Here is a 21,107-nt window from a genome sequence, read left to right as displayed (position 1 = left end):
ATTTCCTAAAAACGGAGATTGCCGTTTTTCTGGAACTAACTTGACCGCATTTATTCCCAATTATTCTACTTTTTATCTCTACCTTTCCCTTTCTACTTCACTGGTTTCTGGAGTAGATGCTGTGAGTAGAATTTAAACAACGTTTGATCTCCCACTCCCCAGCCATCTACGTACTACTTACCCAGCAGTGATTTCTCAGCCCTGGCTGCACAATAGAACCATCTCGGAGCATTTAAAAATACTGATGCCTGGACCCCACCCAAAACCAATTTAATCAATATCTCCAACCGTGGGCGTCAGGTTTTTGTTTCTTTTTGTAAAGCTTCCTGGATGAGTCAGGGTTGAGAACTGCCCCAAAAGGCTTTTGTCTTTTCAGGCTAAAGTGGTTGACCTCTGTGAAGGCTTTCTGGCTGAGGAAAAATTTACCTCCTTGATTAAGCAAAAGGCAGTCAAAATCCTAAGTATTAGAAGCCTGCTTTAGCTCATCTAAGTTCCAGCCAAAGGCGAATGGAATTGGTTTTGAACAGAGTGCTGAGTTGGCATCATTCTTGGGGCCTGGCAACCATAACGATACTGTTCTTTATTCTGGGGGCAGTCTCTGATTCTCATTCCCAGGCTTGCCATTACTCCTTTTCTCCATGAAAAAGCATTGGTAGCAGAGTGTAGAGTGGGTATGATGAGTAAAAAAAAAAAATCACTGGAGATTTATGTTGGAATAATCCTTTGTGTGAAAATGATTCACTGTGATCAAAAGGGAACTGATTGAACTTTTTGGACTTCAGATTTCTTATCTTTAAAATGAGCATAATTTTAAATGAGCATCTGTAGAAGTGTTTTAAGAGTAAGAAACAATGTCTTGGAAATTGGAAAATATAAACTGTAAATAACTATAAAACCATAAGGTATTTTATTTAAAATATTGGATATGAGTAGTAACAAGAGAATTGTATAAAAAACAAGGGAATCACGAGGTATTAAGTATCTAGTAAATGTTAGCTCAGAGGCTGACAGACCATTTGCAAGTGCTTGTTTCTTGAACCCTCATAACAATTTTGAGGTGGTAACTGGAGTTAAGTATATAGAGATATCTGGTAATCGTGAAGGGCCTCACAAGCCATATTAGGGAGTCTGGGCTAAAACTCAAGGGTATTGGATTTTAATCTGGGTGTCATGTGCTGAGAATATAATGGTGAACAAGACAGACCTTCATAGGGCTTGCAGAGGAGGCAATTAAGGAGCATATAAGCAATTATGTAGGGATAAAGATTACAAATAGGGGAAGCACAGAATACTATGGAAGCACACGGAGTGGCTCTAAATCTAGTCTAGAGGCTTACGGAAGTCTTCCGAGGGAAATGTTCCAGAGGGCACAGAATTGTGTGGTTAGAATACAGAATGAGGTTGGGAAGGGGCAGAGGCCAAATCATGAAGGATTTTACAAGCTGTATTAAGGAGTTTGGTCTAAAACCCAAACAGATGAAGGTCTTTAAGCAGGAAAGTGAAAAGAGGTGATGGTGACATGACTTAATGTATTCTAGAAAGATCACTCTGGCAGCAATGTTGTAGACTGGGTTGGAAAATGGAAAGATTAGAAGTAAAATTCAGATAAGTAGTTGTTAAAGTAATCTATGATGGTGATAACCCAAGATGGTGGTGATCAGTACTCCTGTAGTGGCAATGGAGATATAAAAGTAGATGGATTTGAGCTGGAATACCATAATTTAAGAGGTGGGGGAGGGGGGAGTGGCCAGAGAGGTGGAGGGAAAACAAGGAGTATTGTGTCATGTAAGCCAAAATAAGAGTATTCCAAGAAAGGAGTGCCAACAGCATTAAATACTCCTTCCAAGGTCAAGGAAGATAAGGACTGAAAGTATTTACAATATTTATAATTAAGGAGGTCCTAGGTGACCTTGGTAAAAGCAACCTCGGTGGCATGGGAATAAGAAGCAGGGCAGAAGTATTGGGATACAAGTAAGCCAAATTTGTTGTAGAAGCAGAGTTACCTAACCCTATGAGTTAGGTCTGGGAGTGAGAAAGTAGATTTGCTTCCTGGAGGAGTAGGTCTAAGCAGAGTACTCAAGGACAAACGAGTTAACCAGATAATAGGTAGAGAAGGAAAATCTAGGCAGAGAATGCCACATGTACATGAGCACTACATACGCTACATGTACTTCGGGGGCACTAAACAACCGTGTGACTTTGGGCAGTTTCTTCACCCACTTCCTCATCTATAAAATCAGAATGATATTTTTTATCTCACAGATTTGTCGATGAAGATGAATTTATGAAGAATACTGGGTATATATTAAGGTTTCAATGATCGTTCGCTCCCCCCTCATTAAAGCATCACAGTGATACTTTTGGGTTTAAAAAAAATGAATTTAATCTCTCTCTAGAAACAGTGCACTGATTTTACAAATGTTCATATTTGGTTTTTAGTTCACCAAGATGATGTCAGTACAGCTAGTGAGATGCAACATACCAAGCACACTTTGCCTCTGGAAGAGAAACCAGACTGCAAAGGGGACAGAATACAGAAGCTAATGGAACTCAGAATGACAAAAAGTTGAAATGGTTAGTGTGACCCAACATTCAACATGCCTGTTACATCAGATACAGTAATTTGGGGGTATATGGGGAGGGGGGAGACAAACAAGGAAAATTCATTTGGGTACAACATGATGGAGTTTGCAAACCAGTACTTTACCCCCAAATTAAAAACAGCTTGTATAGAACAAAATGCTATTCTAAAACATATGGTTTGTACAGGTATTTTCTCTTGCAATTTTTGTAAAAAACTATCAAAACCTTCATGTCTTTAAATATATATATGTACATATACAGGTGGTTCTTTTAAAATTACTTTTTATAGCACAAAGTATTTGCAAATACAGAGGGTTTCTGCTGATTCTTGACTGTGCACATGGTGCATAGCCTGAACAAATAAGTTTCCTGATTTCTTTTGTTAACTGAAAATTTGAAGCTGTAATTCTTCCACCTCTAAGTTTTCCATATCTGAAAATCCCCAATACCCTAAAAATACAGTGTGAGAAGACTCCAATATTCTATCTTCATGCAGTGATGGGAAAGAAAGTAATTTACTCTGAAATGTTTTAACTACTTATATTCTGTGAAATGATGAGTGTATGGCTAAAGTTAGGGAGTGAGGTCGGGAGGCTCACATTTCCGTGCCCTCTCCCCATTCCCACCAGCGCCTGACTGGACAGTGCTTGAGGTCCCCTCTGTAGATTCCATGTCTTCAAAATTTCCAGTTTTTTTATTTTTCTCACTTGAGAAAATCTCAGAGGCGCTTAACAATATGGAGGGCTTCTGTGAAAATCTCACTGCCCTTATATTAGTTTTCATTGACCATACTGAGAAACTTCAACTCAACTGTATGAAAAGCAATCATTGTTTCCCTTTGGCCACTGGGAAGCTTGAGGCTGAAGACTGCCATGTCTGCAAAGTGCTGCTAACACATCCTGATGAATTTTCCATGATGTACATTGTGCCTCATACACAATAAATTACCAAGAAATGTTTGCTTAATTGAATTAGAAATTAAATATTAGTTTTCTATAAAGTGCTTACATTGAACCTATCTTTCCATCCAGCCTCATTTCTTACTAAGTCCACCTTGAATTTTTTGTTCCTTATAAAGAATTATGTGCACGTCCTTAAAGTCCCCATGCTGTTTCTTGCCTCTGTGTCTTAGCATGGTGTCTCCTCTGCCTGAAGTAGCCTAGACACCTCTACTTAATTTTTAAGACTTAGCTTAAGGTTACTTCTCCTTTGATGCTTTTCTTGACTCCATTCCTCATCTGCCTTGGTAAAAATGACTTCTTTGTACCTTAACAGCATTCTGAAAATAATCTATTCCTTTTTTGTTTCCACATGTCTTTCTTTACTGCTATTGTGAGCTTCATAAGGACAAAAAATGTTTGATTGACCTGAACATCTGTAGTGCTTGACACTGTTCCTAGCGAATGGTTTCAGTGAATGAATATATTGCAATCACAGAGAGAATTGGAGGGATCAGTAGTACTTATTACCATAAATTTAAATCCGATCTCATTCCAAGATTACAGGTTACCTCGATCTGTTTTATAAATAATCATGCTATCAAAAGTAAATAAAATTTTAGTTTCCCCTGTTTCTGGAAGGCCATTTCTGCAAGGGCATTCATAATTCCATTGGAAAGATAGGTAGCAGGTTTGGTACAATGTTCAGGCAGCCCAACATAGTATCCTAGAGAAGGAAAGGGAGGAAAAGGACCAGGACCGATTTCTTTTAGAGAAAAAAATGTCTGATTAATTTTCTGCCGTCCTAGCGTTATCTGTAAGCTTCCTTCCAGCTCTATAGTCCAGTGATCCTCTGACCCATTAATGACTATAGATATACGATGGCACAGGGGCAGAAGGCAACAGAAATGCAACTAAACCTCAGAATGAGGCTCAGAAGCCTCCAGGATTAGAAGGACTCCTCCTCAGATTTCATCTTATTTACTGCCTTCCAACATGTGAACATTCCATGATTTTGGTTATTGTAGGTTGCCTCCAATAGCTGCCTCTTTCAAACTGTGGTTAGTTGTAGCATATTCAGAAAACATGGGTGTTTCTGAGATGGTGTGTTTCATTAGCATTTTGAGTCTCAGACTGAATCATCCTATCCCAGTTCATTATTTTTTCTGTGATGGCCAAGATATGACTGAAAGTTTAGATATTATGCATTAGTCATTGTTGAATTTCCCCATGAAATTCTATTTCTTTGGAGGCAGGTTATAGAAAAAGTTGTTTGTTTTATATAAATTTCAATGATTTGTCACTTTCATCATTTTTCTTCAGTCAAAAATAATTTTCTTTCCATTCTTGAAAGAATAGCACTAAGTGATTAAGCTCCATAGGAGTTGGTCACCCATTTTTAATATTCTATTTGGTAATGGTCATTCTAAGTCAATTGCATTTACCCTCTCAATGGATGTTTCAGGACTGTCGACACATACATATATGAGGAAATTGCTTTATACAAAGCATCGTGCCCAGGCTCCAGAACACAGTTTTCTCAATAGTTAGGAGACCATGCGTGATGTAGAGAAAGGTCCTAGGAACAGGGCGAGAGTCTAGAATGTCTGCCTGGAAATTCCAAGGGTAGCAAGCCGGTGGGACATCCAAGCTTCATTGAGTTGAGGGCAGCCAGGTAGGGGCAGGGAGGACTTTGCTTAAGTGTGTCACGTTCCAAATATATTAAGGTTAGATACATGTCCTCTGCTCCTACTTAAGCCAAACACTTCTGTGTCACACCTTATCCCTGGTTGTCCAATGGGAGTGAAGTAGAAAGAGTTAAGAAAAGACCACACCTTGGATGAGAGCCAGAGGGGACTGCATTCCATCTGGAACTGTAGGATTATGTTTTCACTGACAGACCCCACAAAGAGAAGGGAGCACTTCTCCCCACCTTCCCCAAGGCCCAGGAAAAGGGAAGAAAGTGTCCATAGTGAAAAAAAAAATCTGTACATATACCTAGAGTTTTTCCTTTTATTTACAAAGCAGTAAACCAAATCCCTGTGTGGACATATATATATCCAACATACTATAATATTGCATATGCCATTTCCCCCTCATAAAGGACTTTAGGTTTGGCCACTTTTTCTGACTTAGGCCAAAAATTAGTTTTATCTATAGGAACACACGATGGTAACAAACCTACATCTTACTTTTTCCCACCTAAAGGAAATTGTAGAAAATAAGGGGAAGGGAGAAATGGAGATGTAACAAAACTGATTCCACTGTCCTTATCCTCACCCATAGCACATCTCAGAGGTTCAGTGCCTGAGCCAGTCCCTAGAGTAAACTTGGGCTGTTCTGGAAACATCTCCACTTAGTGCTCTATAAGGAAGGAAGGCACCCTCAGTGTGCTTCAGAGAAACCTTAATGAATTCAATCCAAGTGTTCTGAAGGAAAATGAAGTTACTCGAAATGCTGAACTTTAAAACAAGAAGTAGCCAAGGTTCAGGCATTTTCTCACCTGAGCGCACAAGAACTTCTAGTACTGTGTAAAGTCTGTACACTGGCCTTAGCCATAGAAGAGAAAGCCCAGGTAGGAGCCACAGCAGCCATGGGTGAGCTAAAGGGCTTTTCCTGACGATTGGGGTTCCAGGAATAGCCAGAGGTGGAAAGGATTCTGCCTCTTCTACTACATGTTTGCACAAACCATGGTATCTGTTTTATGAGCCACATTTCCAAAAGCTTCTCTGAAAACGACTGATACCCTTCTTGTGGACTGTTTTAAAATATATTTATCTTTATGTATTTGAACAATAGCCATAAGTGCGCCTCTTCTCTAGATTTTTCTCTCTCACACACATGCAGACTTAAACATAAATGCACACAGAGTCCATTTAGTGGGCCAATCATACCAAAAATAAATACTGTCATGTCTCTAAATTATTTATATAACTAATCTTATTTTTGAAATATGTTAATAAATAATCTAAATGGGGGAAGGAGTTGAAGTGTTTTTTTCTTTTTTCTTTTATGTTGATGGATAGCCACAAAGCATAATCATTTTATTTATAAAAAAAACCCCAAACTCTAAAACCTAAAAAAGCCCTCCAAACCAAATACTCTCTGTAAATATAATTTTTAAATGATGAGTAAGCTACTGTACCATCGGCCCCATTTGGTTATGTACATCATGTTAGTCACTCAGCAGTAGCCATTCCATGAATTCCTCATGGGTAGTGCAACCAGTTAAAAAGTGTATAAAACATTATACATATAAAAACTCTCACATCCTTTGGATGTTTGCAGTTCATTATAACTTTGTGGTTATCTTTCCCCAACATAAATTAAAGAAAAAAATTACACACACACACATATTCACTCACACAGACCCATATACAGAAACCCTTCCATCCAGGCACACACCAGCCAGGTAGTGTAGTGCATGGAACTGAATTCCATGAGGCACGAAGGGAGTGGTCCCATCCTCAGGGCAGTCCATCATCTTCAAGGCTTAATGCCACTCGCTAGGGAAACAAAGGAAAGAAATCATCATTAGACCCATACTGAGTATCATAAAGTACCAGATATTACTTTACAGGCATTAGCTCATATAATCTTCAAACTACCCCAAGAGACAGGTTTATCATAATAATTTTACAGAGGAGAAAATTGAGACTCAATTTGTCCTGGATCATGTAGAAAGTGGATGAACTAAAATTTGAACCCAGATCTGTGTGAATCCAGAGCTTTAGCTTTTTCCATCATTCTGTTCTACTTTGTAAAGTAAGGCTGCAGAAATCTAAACTTCCTCAATCTTTTTTTATGGGATTTTAGGTTTGCTCAATTTCAGTGGGTTAGCTTTGGCAATTATTTAATCCCGGGTTATTAGCTATTTGTAACATGCTAGTCATAATTAGGAAGGTAATGTGCTACAGCCTTCCCAACTGACTATGCAAAATTGGAAGACAGTGCAGGTCAATGAAATTCAATCCCTCTTTCCCTTACCTCTATTTTCTAGTCATTAGATGCTAGACTTCTCTCTGCCACTAATGGCTGACCACTAGATGGTGAGCCTACTAAACCCTAAGCTGGTGGACAGTGGACTTAAATTCTTTCTCATGTTGACGGGAAATTTGTATCTTTATATCTTCTAATGTTCTTTGATTCTATCTCTTAGACTCAGAGAGTTCTGCACAGACAACACTTGAAATTCTCAGACAGTGTTTGAATTCCTTCCCTCGCTTCTGAGTGTTTTCTTCTCCAGGCTACACATCTAGCTTTCCCCAGCTGGTCTTGATGTAATCCTGTTTCCCACTCTTCCATTCCCTGGATACTCTCCTTTGGACAGACCTCAGTGTTTCAATATCTTCTCATAGCTGTATGAATTTGGGCTAACCACTTCAGCCTTCTGAGCCTTGGTTTCATCATCTGTCAAATGGGAATAATAATTACCCTACCTCATAGGATTGTTGGGAAATCACATGAAATAATGTCTATTGAGTGCTTAATACAATACCAAACACATATGGGGTCCAGAGTATTGTAGATCTACCTACCCAGCATAAAATACAACCAGACTAGCATTTTCCATTTCTGGACATTCTACATACAACAAAAAATAATTCCATTGCCTTTCAAATCATCTTTCGATTATTTGTAGTTTTGCATAAATAATTATACAATTTGTGTAAATAATTATGCAATAAATAATTTTAAAAAAATGCCTTGTTCCACGAGCTTTTGAGACTTATCTATTTTTTTTTTAGCCTGGTTACCCTCCCACTCTCTCCAAGGCAGATCTCTAGGCCAAGGGCAGGTCCCAGGAGTGATAGTGGAGCTACTTGAGAAAGAGACAGTAGAGAGAACAGGTTGTTGAGAATACTGATTTCTAAATCTTCAAGGCTAGTTACCCTATGCATTGGAAAGAGCATGGGTGTTTTTGTACATACAGACAGGAATTTGAATCCTGGTTCTGCCACTTCCTAGTTGTGATCCTAGGCATTATTTAATTTCTCTTGAGTCTCAGTTTCCTCATCTGCAAAACAGGGCAAATACTATCAACTTTATAAAATTATTGTAAAGACTAAATGAGAAAATATATGTAAAACACCAAGTGGTGTCTGATATTTTGTAGATTCTTACTAAATACTGATTTCTTCACTGTCCTACTCTTTCTCTGCAACTGGCAGGAGCTTATTCTTCGGGCCTGGAGTCATCAGGAACAGCTCCTCATGAATGGTTATTTCCTTCTCTGGAAACAATGCCATTTTACATGTGTAGAGTGCTTTGTAACTTACAAAGCACCTTGTACCTGTGCTATCTTGCTTGCACCTTATAAACTTAAAGAAGCAGATAGAATGGGGTTATTATTCCCATTTTACAAATACAGGTGAACAGAGAGAAGTGACTAAGATCAGAGGGCTGTGGACTAGTGAAACTGGGAGTCATCTCCTTACTCCAAGCTCAACATTTCTTCCACTGTGCCCTCTCTGGCTAAGTAACTGGTTGCTTGGATTGGCTGAGGCTAAGGATCCTTGAGGCCATCTGTTGGCACTCCTCACTTGCTCATCATCATCTCTCATGTCTCTCCTTCATGAAGAATTTGCTTCAGCAGCAATTTTCTGTCTGCACTATCCCATACTTAATCATTTCTTTCACATGCCATCTCCTCGGTCTGCAACTAATCCATCTTTTTTCTTTGCCCCAATACCCAGATTACAATTTGCAGGCTTCCAGAACCAGAAAGGCTTCTAGGATTGGCTGTACTTGCCTGGGTTCACACCCTTACTCATCAGCCCCTCAGACTCAGAGTGGCACTGCCCTACCTTGCACTTGACGACAGGCAGCTCGGAAAGAGGGTTCTTCGGGAGTTGGTGCAGCTGTGACCTTGGTTCCCCCGGCAAGACAAAAAGCTCCTTGAGGGCAGGGGTTGGGTCTTCCAGTTCTCTGGTCTCCCCAAGACAGGGCTCTGCCCACAGTGGGCGATCAAAGCTGCTGATTGCCTGACAGGGGGATGGACTGGATGACCTATGAGGTTACACTCAGCCTCCTGACTGCTATTCTACGATGACATCTACTTCATCCACTTTGTGGTCCTTGCTCCCCCAATAAGCCATGTCCTATTGTGCTGCTTGGCCTTTGCACATGCTTCTTTCTGGAATGCCATTTTCCTTCTTCTCTACCTGGAAAACTGCTATTAATCTTTTAAGGATACAGTTCATCTGTCACCTCTGTGAGGCATTCCCTGCCAAATTTCCCAAACAGAACAGCTCCCTTCTTGATGTTTCCATAGCATTTATTTAACAAATATTTACTGGGAGCTATGCTGTGCTAGGCACCAGGGAAAGAGAATAATCAGATAGTCCTGCCCTCAAGGAGCTCATGGTCTAGTGGGAAGACCAATGAGTAAAAAGATGAACTGACTAGGGTATGACAGGCGCTGTGATGGAGAGAGTCTGTGGGAGAATAAAGACAGCCAGGGAAAGTTTCCCAGAAGAGGGGGCTCCTGAGCTTCCACCATGGCCCTTTGCACACAGTCGTACAATAGTAAGCCACTATCTCTAATTCCCACCAGCAGCTTGGGAGCAAGTACATTCCTTCATTACTTTTGAACACTTGATATTGAATGTGGTGCTTAGCTCATAATTGGCATACAGTGTTTGTCAAAATGAATACATTTGAATTGAATGGCCAAAGTTACCCTTCCAGGCCAAAGGCTCTGAAAACTTACTCAGCAGAAAGAAAGATATTTGGCATCTTTCCTGCCAGGAAGAGCCTCTAGGTACAAGATGATCCTGATACCCTTGTACCCCAACTACCTGCCCCAGCATTTTTGTGTTCCCAGGGCCTAGAACAGTGTCTGGCACATGGTAGGTTCTTGATAAATGTTTGAAGAAAGGAAGCAAGGGAGAAAGGGAGGGAGGGAGGAAGGGAGGGAGGGAGGGAGGGAGGAAGGAAAGAAGGAAGGGCAGTAAGGAAGGTAGGGAAGGAATATGGGAGGAAAGGAAGGAAGGAATTCTAGCAAGGAATACTTACTGCAGGATAGACATGGCCAATCTGAGCAGTCCTCCCTATGTGGAGCTCATCTTCATCCTCCTCTTCTGTTGTTTTTCTGTATACTGGGTTGTCAAAATTCATGCTTTTGGTGTTCTTCCGCTTCCAATTTCTCCAGATCAGGTAGCCACTCATACACAGGAGGGCAATTACCGCTGGAGGAAGAGACACATTACATTGGACCTCCAGCAGGCTCCAGCCCCATTGCTCAGATGTCAGTGCAGCTGTTGCCACCTCTCTAATTTTATTGCCCTTGTAGCTCAGACTGTTTCTGTATATTCTTTTTCTACTGCTTGGAAGGCCTTCTCCCATCTTTTCCTTCACTAACTACTCATTCTTAAAGATCCAGCTCAAATGTGAAGTCTTGCTCAACTTTTTGAGGTAGAGTCAGTTGCTCCCTCACATATGTTCCCAGACCATGGTATCATACTTTATATACGTGTACTCCAAATGAGACTGTGCTCTCTGAGGGCAAATCGTGTCTTTCTTTCTCTATGCCCAGTGCCTCACACTGAGTGGGTAATCGCTAACATGTGCTGACTGAATGAGTAACTTCCTTCACCATGTCTTTTCCCTAATGCTCCTGCTTTTATGGATTTCCCTAAGAAAACTATTTTCTCCCCATATTAGAGGGGATCTGCAAGAAAACTATTTTCTCCCCATATTAGAGGGGATCTCTAGAAAAAGAGTAGGGAAACACAGACTCCAAGTTAGTATAAATGAATATATTAACAAATAAAGGAGGAAATTCTCAAACAGAGCCAGGCAAAAATGAGCCAAACAGCTTCATAAGATAGTAAGAAGTCTTTCTGAGTATTCACGTGGAGGCCAGATAACAGCTATCCAGGATGCTATAGAGGGGGTTTCTACTTTGGTAAGATTATAATAATTGATTGTAATAGTTGATACCCGTTAAAGATAGAAACAAGGCACAGATGCTTGTTATTACTGCTACTATTTATTGTCTTGGAGATCTAGCTATGCAGTAAGACCAAATAAAAAGTTGAAGGGTACACATAGGGGAAAAGGAAAAACTAAACTGATATTGTACATTTGGAAAGATTAGAAAAGCAGATGAAAAACTTTTAGAAATAATTTTAGTTCAAAAAGAATTCACATAAAAATCATTGGCTTTTATATTAATCCACAATAACTAATTAGAAAATGAAATGGAATAAGAACACATTTGTAATAGCCCAATAAAAACTATGAAATGCCTGGGATAACCTAATAAGAAAGTACAAGTCCTATATGATCTACAAAATACTATCGAAGAATATAAAAGAAGGCTCAAGTAGACATGTCATGTTCCTTGATGGGAAGCTTCAATATTTTAAAAATGTAAATTCTCTCCATATCGATTTATATATGCAAAGAATAAGATCCCATCATAATTTTTATAGGATTAACAACATTATTCTAAAGTTCATCTAGAAGAGAAATTGAATAAAAGTAGCTAGGAAAATGTTGCAAGAATAATAATGCCCTATCAGACATTAAGACATCACAAAGTTGCACTTCTAATATATAGGAATAGACAGATAATTGGTGGAGAAGAATAAACAGCCTAGAAGCAGATCAAAGTATATATAGGCCTGTAGTTTATAATTAAAGATGATAATTAAAGTCAGAAGGAAAGGACTATTCAGTAATAGTCTTGGGAAAACTAGATAGGCATGTAGGAAAAAAAGAGTTCAATCTCTACCTCACACCATACTCTAAAATAAATTCCAAAATGGATTAATATCTAAATACTAAAAAAGTTTAAACTAGTAGAAAAACACGTAGGGAGATCTTTTAATAATTTAGAGTGAGGCAGACCTTCCTAAGCAAGGTATCCAGAAATCATATCACAAAAGATTAGCAAATCTGATACTTAAATTTTTAAATTTATGCATGGCAAAAGATACCATAAACAAATTTCAAGTGACAGTATGGGAGAAACTATTTCTAACTTATGTTCCAAATGTTTAATATCCATTATGCATAAATATTTGTATAAATAAGTAAGAATAAGACAAAGAAGCAGTAGAAAAATAAGAAAAGACCATGGATAGGCAATTTATTAGGATGAAATATAAATGGCCAATAAGCTTATGAAAATATACTATAACTCACAGGGAAATACTCGAGAAAGAATACTAATTTTTCATCCTTCAGATCTGCAGAAATTTAAAATTTTTGATTATATCAGGGAAACAGCACACACATGCCTTTCTATAGAGCAGAGGATGTCAGGAAAGGGGTTGATTTCTCATTCACTAAACCATGCTCAGTTTATTTTCCACTTACTCCACTCAAAATAGCCTGGAATAGTCTCACTATCATCTTTACTGTGGAAGCTTTTCAAGACCAATTCAAATGCCATCTTCTCCAGAAGTACCACTCCCTCTCCTCCACAGAACATTACGACACATTATAATATGTATTAACACCTCTCTTGTATTATTTTTTTAATGACTAAGTCTGATTAAAGACTAAAAATGCTTAAAGTCTTTTACCTTTCTTCCCTTGATCCCTGGCATTTGGCACAGTCCTTTGTACAGTGTAGAAATTTTTAAAATATTCACTCATTAACTCACTACCACAGTGAGGATTTCCAGGATAAGTGGGCAAAACGAATAAGGGAAATAAATCTATGTATGGACAATCACAATTCAAAGATCCCACCAAGAGATGAGACTAGTATGAGAGACAGGATGTACAGGATACCATATGAACATGGGGAGGGGAGAGAATGAATCAGCCCCATGGTTCTCTGTGAGGTTTAACCAAATATTATATTCTGGCTGTACTGAACTCCTTTCTAGTTACAAACCCACCTACAACGCCCATGCCATTTTCCATTCCTGGCTTTGTTCATGCTGTCTTCACTGCCTGGGTTGCCCTTGCTCCTTCTTCACTTGGCTGACTCAGTTCAAATGTCATTTCCACTAGGAGACCTTCCCTGCCCACTTACTTTCTCTCTCAATTCTAAGTTAGGTGCTCCTCAGCTCAGTACTTCCGCTAAACCACATTCGGCTTAATTTTAGGACTTGCCATGTCATAATCAAATTATCTGTGTTATGTGTGTCTCTCCAATAAGAAAATAAACTTTTGGAGGACAGGAAACATGCTTTATCCATTTTTAACCACCTTTCCTCCCCTTATTACACAGAGTCTGGTACATCATAGCTGCTTGATAAATGTTGAAAATGAATCAGAAAGAAGCAAGAAAGTATGATTAAAGGAACAGTGAGCACAGCGAGCAGTTCTAATTAATTCAACAAAAATTTTATTTACCATGTGCCAGACACTGCTAGGAGCTGGAGAGAGTGGAGAGCAAGAGACACCAGCCCTGGCCCCATGGAGCCTATAGTTCAGTTTCACATGGCTGACATGCAGAGTGTGAATGAGGGGGAAATGGGGGATGCATCTGGATGCTTGCCTGGGGCCAGGTCCTAAAGGGCCTCATGCACCAAGCTAAGAAACCAAATCAAATCAGGACTGAGAGATAGGCAGGAAGGCTGCTAGGGCAGGAAAAAAAGCCAGTGAGCTAGGTGCTCTACCCTTCTAGTGCTTTTCCCCAGACCCTGGGCAGGATCTCTCTTTTCTTCCCAATGACCTGGGGCCACACTCACCGATGGGAACAATGATCCCAATGACAGCAGCAGTGACTGTTGAGCCCATCTTGCCACCTTCATTCCCATCTGTAAAATACAAACATTTGCAGAATGATGTCTTTGTTTCTCATGGTCTGTTGTGGTCTGTCTGTCCAGTTTTAGTAAAGTAATTAAAATGTGATTTGTATTGTGTAGTGGAATCAAGAGCATAGACTCCTGGGTCAGACTCCTTGGGTTCAAGTCCAGCTCTACTATTCACTACTTGTATGACCTTGAGCAAGTTATTATATATTATAAGCATTATATTTCTTTATCTTTAAAATGGGGATAATCATATTGCCTATCTCCTAGGCACATTGTGAAGATTAAATGAGATGATTCATGTAAAATGCTTACTTAGTGCCTGACACTGCCTTGTCTAGTTCAAAGAGGGTAGGGAGTGGGGTAGAGTTTGTGAGACCTAAATAAAATAAAGTATATAAAATCATATTCTAAACTGAAAAGTACTTGGAATGTAGTTTTTAAAAAGTATGTTGTGCCATCATTTTCACTCTTCTAACCATCTTCATTGTAACATTTGTATAGCACTTCATAGTTTAGAAGGTATTTTTCCCTTGGATCCTCATTATAGCCCTTGAAGCATGAAAAGGAGCTATCATCTACATTTGCTGCAAGAGAGGGGATGATTGCCCCTGGAAGTGGCCCAAATGCCATCTTCCCAGTGTGTCTGTTTCTCCAAGTTACTCTAAGGAAATCTAATTATTAAGGGGAGAAAACAGCCACACCGTTTATAAAGCTTACGGTGACACTGACACTGTCTTCTCTCTCCGGGGCCCGAGCAGACAGTGGACAACAATATTAAAGCCTAGAGCAAGATGAAATTAGTAGAGAGACTCATACAGGCTCTGCCCTGTATGAAGGGAACTGGAATTCATACATGTTCCACCTGCCTCTCCAAACTTAAGGGTAAGTGCTCAACTTAGAAAATCAGCTTCTGCTTGCAGGACAGGCCCAATTAGAAAGGTGCTGCTGAGCTGCTTAGTTTCTGGGCCATGAATGTATGGGAAGGTTTATCCTCTGAAATGAACTCCCCTTGGCAGGTAACTCAATTAGAAAGGTATTTGCTGGTTAATGAGATAGAACATTTCTAGCAGTGACAATTACTGCTCCTGATGATTTAATAAGTGGTAAACTTAATTACTTTTACCCCAGGGTTTGGAAGAAGGCACAAGCAGACTAGTTACGGATATCACTTTTTAAGGAACCTACCGAGGGTGCTGAGAACTGGGACCATATCTTTTAAACTTTCCAGATCTGAAGGACACTCTCTCATATACATGTCAGTAACATGTGACACACAGACACACACCCAGAGTCAGCAGAGGCTGTGTGTGAGCACTTCTAACTTATACCGCTACTTTTGCCTCTCATGGCATATAGGGAAGGGGTTATTATTACATTTTGTAGGTGAGGAAACTGAGATTCAGAGACAGGAAGTAGATTCCCTTGAGACCCTCCATAAGTTAGGGGCATATAAGACTCCTAATAGCAGGTGGGCACTCTGCCTCCCTCTACTTCCTCCTCAGAGATATCTAATATTCAGCTCTGGTATGATCTTTTCTTCCCACATATTCTCCCATCCTGGCTTCCCATATCATGAAAGAAGGCAGAACTCATGTCCTTACAATGCTGGGAGTGGTTGCTGGTTGCAGGGCTTGGGGTAGACGGGCTGATGCTGGAAGCCCTGGGGACATTAACTGAGCTTGGGACCGCAGCTGCCAGGCTTGGTGTCTCTGTGCTGTGGTTCTGGTAGCTGGGGCTGTGGATGGTGGCCCCAGGGGCTCTTGTATCGGCTACTGTCCTCGTCGTGGTAGAGGCTAACGTCGTAGTTGAGGTAGATTGAGGTGCTGGAGGGGAAATACCATCGATGTCACATGGACAGATAATTCTGTTGCTTTAGTGCCTAAATTATTGCCTCTATGGGTTATACTTATGAACACATCCTCATGGCTCAGCTCAAATGCCACTTCTGTGAAGCCTTTCCTAATCCTCCTGAATGGGCCGTGATCTTTTCTTTAGCTGAATCCCAAGCACTGTGTCTGTGTTTCTACTGCACATTGATTTGATAAAGATGAGTCATTAAAACAGTGCTGTAGAATTAGATGTGGGCAAGACCACCATTAAAGTCTGGGAGGAGGGGAATCTAGAAGGATTTTACACACATATTGTTATACCATTAGGTTTCAATTCTCCCTCCACTTTTATAAGTGGATCTGGAAATCATAAGTGATGCGGCAGACTTATGCTCAAACAAAAGGCCTTAGCCATGCATCAAGACTGGGGAACGAATATAAATTTATATGGTTGAAGTATTAACTATTAGTCCAGATCATATCACAAAGTTAAGTTCTAGGTGAGAAATAGGCAAGCTCATAGTCACCTATATATAAACAGTAATTAAAGCCATGGGGATCAAGGGGTCTTAATTCGAGGTCCTCAGGGGCATCAGAAAGCCCCTGAAACTGAATTTAAAATGTTGTCCGTATATGTGCATTTTTCTTGGGAGTGAGAAGAGAAACCTTTGTTAGGACCCTGGAAGACAACAGCATCCAAGAAAAATAAAGAAAAGGAACCTGCAGAGGCAACATGAAGCTAGAGCAGGTGGAGGAAAACCAGGGGTGTACAGTGTCCCAGTATCCAAGGGAGGATTTCAGCAGGATGAGGTCTGACATGGCCAGGGGCCACCCTTCCTGGTAGGTCTGCTTACCTCGGTAACACCTCTTCATATCTGGGCCCAGCCACATTGTGTCAGGACAGGCACACGTGTACTTGGGAGAGTGGCTGGAGATCTGAGGAGCAGGAAGGCACAGGTACTCACAGCCTCCATTGGGCTGGGCACTCAGCTCGCAGGCATCTGCAGCTAATGGCAGAGAGAGAGAGAGAGATTGAGAGACTGAGAGACCGAGAGAGAGAGAGAGAGAGAGAGAGAGAGACAGAGAGACAGAGAGAGAGAGAGGGGTGGGGGTGGGGGTGGGGCACAGATGGGACATGCCAGGTCTTCCTTTCTCCCAAGGATGAGGCCCTTCCTACTGGATTTGCTCAAAAAGCTCTCTACTACTGTTACTGGCCACCTTCCAGGACTGTACCTGGAGTTTTATCCTCATACTTTCACCTAATCCTGACAATGGCTCTGAGAGGTGGGTACTATACTCCAAATTGACAGATAAATGATACCTAGGCTCAAAGAAAAAACTTGTCAGAGCTGTACCTCTAGTAATTTTGGAGACAATTTAAATTGAGGACTGTTGGACTCTAAAGTCCATGTTTCTCCTCCTATCCCACATGCTATGTCTCTTTTCTTATTTAAATTTCTAGGTTTAGAATCAGGCACCAACCTTATCTCCTTACCCCTCTATGCTTTCTCACCTTTACCCTGGAAACCAAAACCTCAGTTACAGTTAGATTTAGTACATCCTAGTGGTAGAGGAAGGGACAACCAAGTAGTAGGATTCGTGGCTTCTGGTCCCAACTAACAAACTGAATTACTTTCTGGCCCTAGGATATATTAGCTTATACTACTGCCAAGTGGGTGCAAATAATAAATGAGAAGCAATGTACTCCTAATGGCAGAAGGAGCTCTGGAATCAGACAGACCTGAGTTTAGGTTTTGGTTTTGCCACCTGCTAACAATATTTTACCTCTCTGAGCTACACTTTCCTCAATTGTTAAATGGGAACAGTGATACTTACACTTCGTAGGATTAGCAAAAATAGGGCATTTATGTATTTATACCCAACCTTATTTCACCAAGAGCTTGAGGCAAAAACAGGATAAAATATGTGACAGCAAAGCACCCTACCAACTAGAGGGATTGCTGCCATTATTCCTGGGGGTGCTGAGACATTGTTACATGAACATGAATACAGTCTGCCTAGTGGAGGCAAAGGACATGGGCAGGGGACCTGGGACCAGGGAGGGCTCACCTCTTGGCTGCTTCAGCTCATGGAAGATGACAATGTCATGTGGGTTGTTGAGGTTCTCAGCTAGGACAGAGATTTCCAGGCCATTGAGCCGATTTGCACTGAAAATGGCCTCATTCTCCAAGTCTGTCCAGAATATCTTGTCCTGTGGGATACAGATGTAGCAGATGGGAGGCCTAGAGTCTAAAATCATAACCTCAATCTTAGGGCTCAGCCCCAAATCATAGTCATAAGAACTACCAGAACTACCCTGCCATCTCCCCTGAGCTCTCCTGTCCACAGATTCAGTGGGACTCTCAGCCTTTCATCTGTGACGAGCGCTCCGGTTCCCTTCTGTCTCAGAGGGTTATTTGGTGAATCTGTGCTTTGGCTTGAAGGCTGAGCTAAGCCTGCTCCCTGGAGCCCAGCAGAGACCCAAGGCTGAGTCTCAATTAGCTGTTACTATTACTAGGGCCCAGGACCAAGATTAGAGGGCATGTGTGAGCTACTAACTATTCCCTGATGGGCCTTCTATAGCCTCTGGGTAGAACATACATGCATCCAATGGCTAGTCCATCCAAGCCTGAATGTGCATCTATAGACAGATCCACAGTAACAGGTGCAACCATGCAGCCTCATGCACAGGTCTGGACACATACCCACATGCTCATCTACACACAGAAAGGCACACTTGGACCTAAACAAGGATTTGTCTAAGTACTGGTATACATATTTAAACTCAGAAGCACCAGCACATACAGGAATACACACTTTTAAATGGATGCATTTATGTACACACATGCACATACATAACATGTACATGCAAAAAATATACATAAGCACATATGAGTCTGAACACACCTGTCTTTTGAAGCAGGGGCTGGATTTGGAGGTGGGGCTTTGCCCATAGATTCAGAGCAGTGCTGAGTGATGTCGCTCCAAGCAAATATTGCCAATGCCCACCATAGACCTCTGTCCCCTTGCTTTCCCTCCCCTTGGTGGCAGAGTTAGTTTTGGGGAAGAGGTAGGTGTGTGAGACCTTGGTTAGTTTTGGCTTCCTCGTTCCCCGAGGAGAAAGGTTATTAGGGTCAGAACACAGGAGGGCCTCTTCTCCTCATCCTCCTAGGAGCTTCTTGAGGACTGAGATGCTGTCTGACTCACTTCTATGAACCCAGGGTCCAGCAAAGATCAATAAAAGTGTGCTGAGTTGAATGGCATCTCTCAGGCCATTTCCAATAAGACATGATTCTAAGGAAATGTAAATTCCTTTTTCCCTTCCTCCCTTTATTGGGTACCTTCTGTATATGTGGGCACGGTGTTGGGTGCTGAGGGTTCAGAGAGAAAACATACATGGTCTAGCAACTTACCTATGAGCAGTGCTCTGAGAGAGTGGTCTTGGGAAAGGAGTACAGAAAAAGCTGCCAGGTAGACAATGGGCTGTAAAGCCTTTGCATGGAGGCAGCTCTCAGAGTGTGCACAAACAAGTCAGTTGGCTTCCCTGTCCCTTTGTTTGCATTTGGACAACTCTCAGGGAGTCGTCCTATTTGAATAAGCCTTTTCTAGGCTTTGGCTTCCTAATAGGGCCATGCCTTCCCTTGCGGGGCTTACCTCAAACACAGCTATCCCAAAAGGGTGGCTAAGGAAGTCAGGGGAGGAAATCAGCATCTTTCTGTTGCCTCCGCTGAAGTCAATGCTGGACAGCTGGTGCAGCTTGGAGTCTACCCAGTATAAGCGCTGGTTCAGCAAATCTTGGGGAGGAAAAAGGGGATGGAGGATCAGGTCATGAGCCAGCTCCCAGGCTCAGTAGCCTTGATCTCTGCTTCTCTGTGCCCCATCCCTGCCCACATCTCCAGGCCAGGCCTCAGACTGAGGCCAGCCTGGGGCAACCACCAAGAAACACATGCACTGGCACTATAAGGGGATGCAGAAACAAGACCCATGGGGCTCGGGACAGTGGTCAGGATCAGGCGCTAGAATAGCCCCCAGTCTAGGAAGGCAGGGCTCACCCAGGGTGATTCCGTTGGGCCACTCAATATTGTCTGACACGAGTATTTGTCGGTCCATACCATTGAGCCCGGACTTCTCAATCTTGGCCTGATACCCCCAGTCAGACCAATACATGAACCTAAAAGAGAGAAAGATCTCAGTGGGCTTTTTATCAAAGATATAACTGGGGTGGTCTGTATCACAAGGGCTCAATGACCCAATGAATATTGAAGATTATGCTTAGTGGGGACTGCAAAGACCTCTGAAATCCATTGGAACTATCAAATATTAAAGTTAGTAGGTGCTTTAGCTTTCATATCATCTGAGTCCTGGGAAGCCTGTATTCCCCAAGTGTCCACCCAGCCTCAGCTGGACAGCCTGGGAGCCCATCCTCACTTCTGGTAACTCCAACTAGAACACTAGCATGCCAGAGCAGGAAGGGCCCTTGTCAATGCTCTCTTACTTTTCCGGTCTTTAGAGGAGAAAACAGATGACCTACTCAAGATTACACAGCTAGAACTGTCCAGGGCTTCTCTCTCTTTTTTCTTGAACATTTATTGAGTACTTATATGTGCCAGGCACTGGGCTGAGTGGTTTCATCTCATGTACTTACATCAGGACTATGGAGAAAGAGGGGCAGATTTGGGAATAGGAGAAAAAAAAAATCAAACGAAATGAAAAAAAACTTTCTAATATGCAGAGCTGTCCCAAAATGAAATAGGCCCCAGGTGAAGTAATGAGCTCCTGTCTGAAAGTGTGTGAGCAGCCATCAGATGCGCACCTGCAGCATGCAGCAGCCTGAGGACAGACTTCCTGCCCCAGGAGCTTCTAGGCAATATCTAGAGCCCTGCTTTACTTTGAGATGCTCTGATTCTATGATATGAAGAACAAGCAGCAGAGTCTCAAGAGAACTCTGATGACCAATGCCCAAAGAATCCTTGGTTGGGGGTTAGTAGGCTGAAGGGCACGAACTTTCTTCCCTTGGGCTGTGTCTGAGTGACCCA

The 21,107-nt window shown here is 41.5% G+C and overlaps 1 protein-coding gene across 17 annotated transcripts in view; it reads right to left on the bottom strand.

Moving 5' to 3' along the window:
• Positions 1-2,622: 2,622 nt before the first annotated feature.
• The window catches only part of LRP8 (LDL receptor related protein 8), a 73,126-nt gene continuing 54,641 nt past the window's right edge, over positions 2,623-21,107 (bottom strand). For 10 of the 17 annotated variants that reach the window (XM_023536746.1, XM_023536747.1, XM_023536749.1 and 7 more), the window contains 9 exons: positions 20,124-20,242; positions 19,726-19,865; positions 18,142-18,283; positions 16,926-17,078; positions 15,844-16,065; positions 14,177-14,245; positions 10,539-10,711; positions 9,329-9,505; positions 2,623-7,027 (listed from right to left, as the gene is read on the bottom strand). In XM_023536746.1, coding sequence (XP_023392514.1) covers positions 6,989-7,027; positions 9,329-9,505; positions 10,539-10,711; positions 14,177-14,245; positions 15,844-16,065; positions 16,926-17,078; positions 18,142-18,283; positions 19,726-19,865; positions 20,124-20,242 — 1,234 coding nt within the window. In that variant the 3' untranslated portion in view covers positions 2,623-6,988. The remainder of the gene's footprint in view (positions 7,028-9,328; positions 9,506-10,538; positions 10,712-14,176; positions 14,246-15,843; positions 16,066-16,925; positions 17,079-18,141; positions 18,284-19,725; positions 19,866-20,123; positions 20,243-21,107) is intronic. The other 7 variants (XM_023536753.1, XM_023536762.1, XM_023536756.1 and 4 more) reach the window with 5 other exon arrangements.

This window comes from Pteropus vampyrus, unplaced genomic scaffold (genome assembly GCF_000151845.1).
Source record: "Pteropus vampyrus isolate Shadow unplaced genomic scaffold, Pvam_2.0 Scaffold170, whole genome shotgun sequence".
Taxonomy (NCBI): Eukaryota; Metazoa; Chordata; class Mammalia; order Chiroptera; family Pteropodidae; genus Pteropus; species Pteropus vampyrus.
Note: the sequence above shows the minus strand (reverse complement) of the source record. Positions and strands in the feature narration are given on the sequence as shown.